The sequence below is a fragment of the Dicentrarchus labrax genome, unplaced genomic scaffold (assembly GCF_905237075.1).
Source record: "Dicentrarchus labrax unplaced genomic scaffold, dlabrax2021, whole genome shotgun sequence".
NCBI classification, from domain to species: Eukaryota; Metazoa; Chordata; class Actinopteri; family Moronidae; genus Dicentrarchus; species Dicentrarchus labrax.
This window is the reverse complement of record NW_026136704.1, coordinates 3,675,738-3,686,466: the sequence shown is the minus strand read 5'-3', so window position 1 is coordinate 3,686,466 and position 10,729 is coordinate 3,675,738. Positions and strand designations below refer to the sequence as shown.

The 10,729-nt window shown below is 39.3% G+C and overlaps 2 protein-coding genes across 3 annotated transcripts in view; both read left to right on the top strand.

The window, feature by feature from the left end:
* The window catches only part of LOC127362358 (gap junction delta-2 protein-like), a 678,509-nt gene that overhangs the window by 41,414 nt on the left and 626,366 nt on the right, over positions 1-10,729 (top strand). The gene's annotated exons all lie outside the window — the stretch shown is intronic.
* On the top strand, positions 4,227-9,254 carry mrps23 (mitochondrial ribosomal protein S23). The gene is made up of 5 exons (XM_051398054.1): positions 4,227-4,386; positions 5,159-5,338; positions 5,480-5,554; positions 5,860-5,986; positions 8,964-9,254. The coding sequence occupies exons 1-5, from the start codon at positions 4,343-4,345 to the stop codon at positions 9,087-9,089; spliced, it is 552 nt and encodes a 183-aa protein (XP_051254014.1). The 5' UTR covers positions 4,227-4,342; the 3' UTR covers positions 9,090-9,254.

Here is a 10,729-nt window from a genome sequence, read left to right as displayed (position 1 = left end):
TGCTGCCGTTCAACAGTTCTGAAATCACAATAAGAAACATAATGTCCTAAAAGACGGTGAGAGTTTCTTGCATTGCTGTCCATGGGAAGATTGAGTTTGTTTCTGTCCAATAGGGTAAAGGGTGACCAAATAACGCCATCATTTTTCATAATTTTCTTGGATTGCCTTTTAACAGGACCAGTAGGTATCAGAATCAGAATCAGAAAATGGCATCCAGCTGTGTGGATAAAAACGGCTCATTCTAAGGTAACAAAAACAATATATATTTATCCTATATTCAGGTGATTGTACACTAATGAAAACATCCCTATGAATATTGTGTTCCAATTCTGCCAATAGATCATCCTAAATGTTACACACTGGACCTTTAATGTGTGATGAATTAGCTTAGCAAAACACCAAACTGCAAAACCCTTTAAAAAAGGTCCAGTGTGTAGGATTTAGTGACATCTAAATCTATCTAGATCTAGTTTGTCCGTTGTGGACTACCGTAGAAACATGGTGGTTCAACATAGAGGACTCCGTAGAAGCTCCCTCTAGATCATACACATATATAAAGATGGAGAACATGAAAGCTCTTCAAAAGTGAAGCCAAAGTCGGCCGGGTGCTTTGGTAGGACCTCGATGACCTCATGTTTGTTCAGTGGGAGGAAGTGGAGATGTGACGTCCATTTTTATGTATGTCGATGCTATAGATAAAATGGCTCATTCTGGTGATTATAAACTAATGAAAACATACCTATGATTATTATATTCCATTTCTGACAATACATCCTCCTATTACACACTGGACCTTTAGGCTACAGTTTTCCCATTGTATTTCCTCTTCTTCTATATTTTTCTTTGTGTATATAATATAAACACACACATACACATATTTATATATATATATATATATATATATATATATATATATATTTACACTATGGAATGCCGTTTAGGAAATTATTATGTATATAATATGAAACTTGAATATATGGAATGAAAGTATGCTTTTTTATCTGCCTGCGTCAAGTGTGATCCTGTGTGGGATATGTCCTGTGGCCCTTGTGTTGTATATGTGTTTATATGTTCTGTGTTTTTTTTTTGTGTCTTTGTTGATGTCCTGAGCACACTGAAGAAAATCCCTAGCAACTTGCACCGAGTTGTATGGCAATAAAGTATTGACTCTTGAATCTTGAATCTTGAAAGTCTGAATATATTGAATGAAATCTGACGTCATGGAGGCAGTGGTGCCATCTTGTGTTTTAGATGTGTAATATTATTACAACGTTGCTTAATGACAGTCGAGTCATGCCCATTCAGGCTGGAAGGGCCCACCAGATTTTTTATATCTTTTTTTTTGCATAATATGTAATTATAGCTGTTTTGTAATCAGGCCTGGTTCTATGAGGGTGCAAACATGCTTCACACCCTGAGTTTAATCATTTGCACCCTTAATGTGATGTGCAAGGTGGTCTTATAGGCGCACAGACTGCATGGCCGTCTCCAGGCGCACCTTCTACTTTGGTCTATGTGCAGCAGTGCAACCTTCAAAAGGGCTGGGTGACGGTGAATATAGATCACAGGTGGCGATTATTAAATACTGTATCAAAATAAAGACATTGATTTGGTGACACTCTTTTAGTCATAATTCTAATGTATCTCACCTCGTACATGGTCACACATCAGTATTCAATATTACACAACAGTGTTTGCCTTGCAATGTGTTTCACGGATAAAACATGAGACGCTATGTTTACCAAAAAAGAAAGTAGGATAAGCCCTGGTAACTGGATGTTTCCTGCATAAAAAAGCAGAATATCGAGTTATATCTAACCAGTCTGATGTATGTGGAGGTGCCAGCTCTTCCACATTCATTCATAAATCAGTGACTGATTTACTGACTTTCCGACTTTAACCGCTTCCTATGCATTGTGTTTGAACATACAGCTACAGTACAGTAACAGCGTGAATACTGGCCCGCATTTGCCAGGGTGTTAATTATCTCTTCAATAGTTCGGACTGCTTCTTACAGAGTCTGTGCAGGCTCACTCAGTCCCACACTTCTTGCAGTAACATCCCTACGGAATAATATCAGGCCGGTATTCGAAAACACAAGTTTGTGTGCCTTGATCACCTGACATTTCATTCCATATATTCATTCAATAATTTCCTAAAGGGCATGCCATAATACACACACACACACACATACATATATAAATAAAAACATGTTGTCAGAAGCAAAATAGTTCATGCTGTCCTTCCCCTGTTCCACACCAAATCAAACGCAACTGTTTTGACTTTTGAATTTTGAGTGACAGCCAAAACAAGCAATGTGTATGTGTGTGTGTGTGTGTGTGTGTGTGTGTGTGTGTGTGAATCTGCTCTCTTCTTACACATTTGTTGACACATTTGCTTACACATTTTAATGGTATACAAAGAACAGTTTAAGTTGATCTGAAACATTTGGAAATATTAAAATAATAAAAAAAATAATAATAATAATTTTGTGGGCCAGATTATATTTTATTAAATCATGTTGCGGGCTAGATGGAGGTGGTTTGAGGGCCAGAATTTTATATTAAAGTCCAGTAACGTCACAAGTTATTTTAAACATATTTATGTTAATGTATGTATATTTAATTATATATTACTTAGTTAGGTTCTATTATACGTGGCTTACAGTATTTATCATTATCTATATACGTTTTTGAACAGTAGTCATTATGTGGAAAAACTTTCAGAAAGAGTAATTCAGGTGTACACACAATATAATTCCCCACTTGCTGCAATTTGATCTCATGTTCATGGCTGTATTAGGGATAAATGTGGTCCAAAATAAAGCTAACAAAATTGGGCTGAATCTGGACAAAATCAGACAGACTAAACAAAGCCCAATTTTCAAAGTATATTAGCTTAATAAAGGCCATGACGGAAAGTCCAGATATAGCCACAAAAAACGTTGGGTGCTCGGTGGGAAGGCATTGTGGGAATGCCGGCTACCATTCAATTTTATTTGATTCGACTGTAAATGCTTAATGTGCAAAATGAATTTTACTCGGACTGAAAACATTTTGTAAAAAAACCCCCAAATATTAGTGGATGTCACATTTATTTAGCATAAACTGCAATATTTTCAGTGTTTTCAGTATTCAGATTAGATTACATCACGTTACAAATAAAAGACTGACATGTAATTTGTATTCAGTAACTGACTATATTGCAAAGCAATGACACTAGAGTAATAGCACACAAAATCAATACATTTCATCTATAGCTAAATGTAAATGTTCTATTTTACTGTATATAGTGTATATATTATGGTATTATTATGATTATTAGTATAATTACATGTTATTTGATTCTATTGGATTCTATTCTGTCTTCCTTGCACTTTGCACTACATTTCTGTTGTGCCAATTTGAATTTCCCCTGCAGGGGATCAATAAAGGAACATCTTGATTTAAAGCTGTTAAAACATATAACACCTGTAAACACAAGGTTTTTATTTACTTTATCATACTGGTGACACTGGCATATTTATATTCACAACTTGTTTGTTTTGTTTGTTTATTCAGGGGTTCCCCAAGTTTGTCATGTCAAGGGCCCCACACAGTAGATAAACAGACCCCCAGTATGTATGTCCTTTATTCTGAAGTTTGAAGAAATGAAAGTCTTCATAGTCAATCAATGATCAAATCACTATTAGTCACAATCAATCCAAACATCCAACCCTATTTCCCTCCTTGTTGTTCCAACTTCTAAAATATGTAATAAAAAGTTAAAATATTCTATTTCTCCTTTTTGTTTGGGACCCCAGTTTGAAAACCATTGTGTTACTTGATGTACAGGAAATTGGTCGACCTGCTACTTCTGCTTCAATGGTGTATGGGGAAAACAAAGTTTTGAGTCATGAGTAAAGGAAGAAGAGGTTATGGGAAGTTAAGATTTTATGTTGGGCCATTTAGCCTTCTTCTTTTTTTTCTGCAGTGCAGTAGACAACACCTAAATTGTGTATTAATAATAAGTTAATTTAAACGACCGTCCATTACTTATATCGTTCATTTTATTTTATTCAGACATTTGTTTTTTTCTACCTGTCAATCGAAACAGCGGCAACAAAGGAAACAGTTTCACTCTTTTATTCTGAAATAAACTACCACCGGATGTCGTGGCATTGTATTCGCCATGAAGTCAAACCCTGACGGTACACACTGCACTGCGGTAGGTGGCGGTGTGCACCTTAACAAGTTGGTTTGCGGCCCGCCATTAAAATCAGAGAAGAAGAAGGCTGTGTTCGCTAACAGGAGACGGTACAGTCTCGAGGGCTCTAACGTTAGCTATCGATGAAAACAACCGAATGGCGGGAAGCAGGCTGGAGAGGGTTGGAACTGTGTTCACCCGGTAAGACAGCAGTTTACTCTGGTTGTGCCTGTAAGCGGAGCTAACGTTAGTAACGTTATATTATAACATCATTGATTGCTTTGATATCACAGGAACTGGTGCAGTTGAGAGCCGGCGGATGTGTAGAATAGATTACCTGTCGCTTATGTTCTGTGTCATTGAGGTTGTCCGGAGTGCGTAACGTTATTTAACTTCACGTTACTGGATAAACTGGCGCTCAGCTACGTCAGCACGTAGTAACGTTATGTCCTGTTGCTTCTGAGGCAACAGTGACTAACGCTTAGTAAAGACCAAATGTAAAACCAAAGCTAATAGGAACACATGGGAATCTTTTCAAGAGCACGACCCCGTGGTCTATGGTAACGTCAGTCTAGAGGAGAGGAGGCGCGGTGACGTCATAGACATGCGACCAAGAGTGAAGAAAATGATACACTTGACTCAGATTTGAAGTCAGCGATGTCATCATAAGTTATCTGTACCAGAGCTGAGCGTCAGAGTGGTGCTAGTCCAACAGCTGGGAACTCATGGGAGCTCAGTGAATAAAGGTTTTAGCACACACCACAAACTGAACGTTACCTTCACTGCTGACCTATGCCTCCACTGCTCTCGCTCTCACACACCACTGTACATCCACTCTAACTAAAGTACAAGGTACTTTCCGTAATGGAAAACCAGGTAAGAGTCAGGCCGAGTTGAGCCGTACAGTGCTGTGGAAAAGCAGCAAATGATATTGCTTTCAATGCTACTTTAATCACAACTGTGTGATTGACAGGGTTCGAGATCTGATGCGCTCTGGAGTCATAAAGCTGCAGCAGAAACCGATCTGGTACGACGTGTACAAGGCTTTCCCACCGAAGAGGGAGCCACTTTACGTGAAGCCAGATAACAGAGCCAGTAGCAGGAAACAGCAGACTGTGCCTGAAATCTTGTACAGAGAAGATGAAGTTAGAGTGTAAGTTTTCAGCATTATTGAGTGATTTACAGTAATATGTTTATGAGATGTAAATAAAATGAGGTGATGGTGATGTCTGCATTAAAAGCTGTTGTAAGATGTTTTGCAGCCTCCACTCACCCATAACTGTCTGCCCTTCAGGAAGTTCTATAAGCAGTACAAGGCTGGTCTGGCGTTTGAGCTGTCCAAACCAAACTCTGTGTCTTTGTGTCAGAGGTATGTTTTTGAGTATTTGTATTTAAGAACTAACTTACTGTATGTGACAAAATACTAAATGTAATAACGTAATAACCCTAACACTCCACTCCACAATACTGGAACTATTAATATTGTTCCTTGCACCTTCTCTGTTTTTTATTTCTATTGTATTTAAATGTACCTGGCTGCTATGACGACCCAATTTCCCTTCAGGGATTAATAAAATCTATCTATCTATCTATCTATCTATCTATCTATCTATCTATCTATCTATCTATCTATCTATCTATCTATCTATCTTTTTTCTCACTGTGATTTTGCAGATTTGTAGACAAGTACATGGCGTTGAAGAGCTGCCACAGTGAGCTGAATGACTCTGCTCTGTTTGAGGAGACTGGAAAGGCTTTACTCGTAGATGGCATCATCCTGAGAAGGAGACAACTTACTCCTGTAAGAGTCCTGATGAAAGTAGAATTACTGAGTAGGGCTGCCTCCTAAACATTAGCGATTCAGATCATCAGTCAAAGAGCTGCTGATTCTGACCTCATGTTGTTGGCAAAATCAGCAGGCTTTGTCTTTTTTTTAATTTTTGCTCCATTATTGTACTCTGAGCACAGACTGACATGACTGAACTGCAAACTGTGCTAATTTTGGCTAAACTACTCCTGAAGGGCTGCAGCTTCACGGTGTGATTCAGCCTCTATCGCATCTTTATTGATCCACCTCAGCCAAGTGTAGAAAGCTTTTTGAGATATCTTGGCATTTCCTAGAATTTCCAGTACAGTGTTTCAAATTGAAAACGTGTACAGACACAGCTAGTAAGTATATTCTGACTTTTAAACGCCATTATTAACTGTAATGTAGCTGGATCAACCCTGTATTTGGATAATCCGCACAAATATCCTAACCAATATGATTTTCTGTGCCTAAACCTAACCAAACCTTAACCACAGTGGAAGAAAATGGTTGTGGAATTAAGACTAATAAGCTGTAAGTTAAAATGTTAGAAATACTCAAACTGTAGGCGGACTACCCAAATAAAGTGTGACCAGTGTTTTGGCCAGAGTAAGTGTGAATGAAGCAGAGTGCAAAACCATAAACGAAAACTCTGCAGACGGTTTAACTGTCTAAATGAGACCTGCAGAGTGGAGGCTCCATCTCCGAATCAGAACACAAAGTGATATTGAGCATGGAGTTCATAGATAGCCCTACTGTTACAACTAAAGGTACAACAACCAGTCCCTCTGCAATAGCAACAATGAGCGCAAATTCCACCAGTCCCTGTGAATTGACTGAATTGATTTTGTCCTATTACTGCAACTTTTCTGCAAATTTGTCTAGTCATTGTAGTTTCCTGCAAGTTTTTTCCAATCATAGCAGTCCCCTGCAGAAGACATTGAGCCATACATTACCAAACTACTAGCCATTTTATACAAAAAGAATCGCAACTATTTTAGCAAATTTACGCTATCCCACAATTTCATTGCAAAAAACAACATGATGGCAATACAGTGCGCACACTAATAACCTCAGGTCAGAACTATACATTCCCCTGTAAACACTGGGACATATAACTGGGAAGAGGATATTCAGTTTTATTTGTATAGCGCCAATTCATAACAGAAGTTATCTCAGGACACTTTTCAAATAGAGCAGGTCTAGACTGAATTCCTTATAACATGATGTTCCTGGGAAGTGTTTTGAACACATGGTCACAGTACTGCTTTCATCCTCCTCTCACCCAGATGCTCTCTGTAATCTGACCTCAAACACGGGCAATCATTTTTGCACATTTTAAACTGTACATATTTAACCTTAAAATATATATATATATATATATACACACAGTGGGGAGAACGAGTATTTGATACACTGCTGATTTTGCAGGTTTTCCCACTTACAAAGCATGTAGAGGTCTGTAATTTTTATCATAGGTACTCTTCAACTTTGAGTGATGGAATCTAAAACAAAAATCCAGAAAATCAATTAATTTGCATTTTATTGCATGACATAAGTATTTGATACATTAGAAAAACAGAACTTAATATTTGGTACAAAAACCTTTTGTTTGCAATTACAGAGATCAGACATTTCCTGTAGTTCTTGACCAGGTTTGCACACACTGCAGCAGGGATTGTGGCCCACTCCTCCATACAGATCTTCTCCAGATCCTTCAGGTTTCGGGGCCGTCGCTGGGCATTACGGACTTTCAGCTCCCCCCAAAGATTTTCTATTGGGTTCAGATCTGGAGACTGGCTAGGCCACTCCAGGACCTTGAGATGCTTCTTACGGAGCCACTCCTTAGTTGCCCTGGCTGTGTGTTTCGGGTCGTTGTCATGCTGGAAGACCCAGCCACTACTCATCTTCAGTGCTCTTACTCTTACTTAATACGGTGCAGTCGTCCTGTCCCCTTTGCAGAAAAGCATCCCCAAAGAATGAGGTTTCCACCTCCATGCTTCACGGTTGGGATGGTGTTCTTGGGGTTGTAGTCATCCTTCTTCTTCCTCCAAACACAGCAAGTGGAGTTTAGACCAAAAAGCTCTATTTTTGTCTCTTCAGACCACATGACCTTCTCCCATTCCTCCTCTGGATCATCCAGATGGTCACTGGCAAACTTCAGACGGGGCTGGACATGCGCTGGCTTGAGCAGGGGGACCTTGCGTGCGCTGCAGGATTTTAATCCATGATGGCGTAGTGTGTTACTAATGGTTTTCTTTGAGACTGTGGTCCCAGCTCTCTTCAGGTCATTGACCAGGTCCTGTCGTGTAGTTCTGGGCTGATCCCTCACCTTCCTCATGATCATTGATGCCCCACGAGGTGAGATCTTGCATGGAGCCCCAGACCGAGGGAGATTGACCGTCATCTTGAACTTCTTCCATTTTCTAATAATTGTGCCAACAGTTGTTGCCTTCTCACCAAGCTGCTTGCCTATTGTCCTGTAGCCCATCCCAGCCTTGTGCAGGTCTACAATTTTGTCCCTGATGTCCTTATACAGCTCTCTGGTCTTGGCCACTGTGGAGACGTTGGAGTCTGTTTGAGTGTGTGGACAGGTGTCTTTTATACAGGTAACGAGTTCAAACAGGAACAATTCATACAGGTAATGAGTGGAGAACAGGAAGGCTTCTTATAGAAAAAACTAACAGGTGTGTGAGAGCCGGAATTCTTACGGGCTGGTAGGTGATCAAATACTTTTTGTTTTAGATTCCGTCACTCACAGTTGAAGTGTACCTATGATAAAAATTACAGACCTCTACATGCTTTGTAAGTGGGAAAACTTAATTGGCAGTGTATCAAATCAAATACTTGTTCTCCCCACTGTATATATATATTTATATATATTCTTAATATATTATATGTTCTGGAGTATGTGTAACAAAAGTAATTTCCCCCTGGGATTATTAAAGTATTTGTGATTCTGATCCTGCAGGTGGCAGCCGAGCCCAGGGATTCGATTCTCAAGCTGAAGCTGGCAGACTTGTTGGCAGACCAGCAGGCGGCCAGCGCCAACAGCGAAGAGACGACGGCACACACCACAGACACACAAGCGCCGTAGACCTCAGCATCTGAAGAACCATTTGATGAGCTCCAGATTCTCCACATCATACACAGTGTGTGACTTTTAGAAGCTGTACTTCTCTGTTTGCTCCCACCCAAATATGTGTGTGTGTGTGTGTGTGTGTGGAAATTAAATGTGAAATTAAAGTGACTCTTATAACTTGTTGATATCCTGTCGGATTATTTAGTCTTTTACTTTTCCAGCAGACTCACAGTGTGTAGACTTGGCTGGAGTTCACTCTTTATTTGGCATTGACCATATCATTATCTATTTAAAAATACGCTTCTACAAATACCTCTGCAGTATACGTGGAGTCCCTCCAGGAAGTTGCAATCGCAACAATTAACCAAATTCATCCAATCCCTGTGAATTTTGCACAACCATGTCATTTTATTTCCATTGGAAGAAGTTGCTGTAGAATTTTTATTTATTATACGAAAATAATCGCAACTATTTTTGCAGTTTTTCACTTTCTTCCACAAATTCATTGCAAAAAAAATTCTTAAAAACATTGCAACATCAAATTAGACATTTTAAGCTGAGTGTTATCAAGAGCTAGTATGTGTAAAGCTGCTCAGAGTAAATTTAAAAGTCCTTGTGCCCTTACTCTCCCATGAATACATTATTCACATTATTAAGTGTAGGTCTCAGTTTCCAAATGATCTACAGAATGACCAACAGATGGCAGCATTATAGCACAGAGGCAAAGGACATGCTCTCATCACAGAATACATACACACACACACACACACACACACACACATTCATACATGATTTCTGTGTCAGACTGTTTCAGAAATCCAGAAATAATGAAATATGCATTTAATTAATAAACATGTTGAACCTCCAGGTTAATTTAATCAATATAACTAATTTGTTTTAAAGCTATCACTTTCTCTGTCCTTATTGTTACCACCATTGTCTTCCCTTTACCATTTTTTGCCTTATTCTTTATTTCTGTCTGTTCCGTCTGTTTTTGTTTGGCCTTAGTGCCTGGCTCTCTCTTATATTGTCCTCTGAGAATCCTGCTCTTCCTTTGCCTTTCAAAACACTTTGTAAACTCTGTTTTTAAAAAGGTTTCTATGATCAATAAAACTATTGGCAAAAATCTAAATTAGCCAACGCACACTGAAATGACTGCTCAGCCCTGAAACCTACCAGCACCTGACTGTGCACGGGGATCATTATTGTTGTTAGTCTTATTAGGGCCCGAGCACTGACCAGTGCAAGGACCTATTGTAATTGTAGGAATTCTCCGTTATTATTTTTCTGTGCCTTTAACCGCATTTTTGAACACTTGCCCATGCTCGACAGCTCATGAAACTTAGCACAAAATTAAAACGTTGCAGAACTCGACGTATCCACTTGTACCCGTGCACGGGCGCCGCCAAATGGCTAAGCCCCACCCGTCCAGATCAGTCCCCAAGATGCATATGACTGATGTACGAAAATTGGTATCATGCTCAGACGAGCAAAAAAAGCCTCTTGTAGACATACTCCAAACCCAACAGGAAGTCGGCCATTTCGGATTTTGTGGTAATTTCTGGTGATCTGTGGCGTTGTATTTGAGCAAACATCTCCTAGGGAATATGTGTCGAACTCAAGGAAGGAATTTGGCCCGCCACATCATTTTATGG

Coding starts and splice junctions, on each gene's coding strand:
- mrps23 (XM_051398054.1), top strand. CDS start 4,343: ATGGCGGGAAGCAGGCTGGAGAGGGTTGGAACTGTGTTCACCCG. Junction 4,387..5,158: donor GTTGGAACTGTGTTCACCCG/GTAAGACAGCAG, acceptor TGTGATTGACAG/GGTTCGAGATCTGATGCGCT. Junction 5,555..5,859: donor TCTGTGTCTTTGTGTCAGAG/GTATGTTTTTGA, acceptor GTGATTTTGCAG/ATTTGTAGACAAGTACATGG.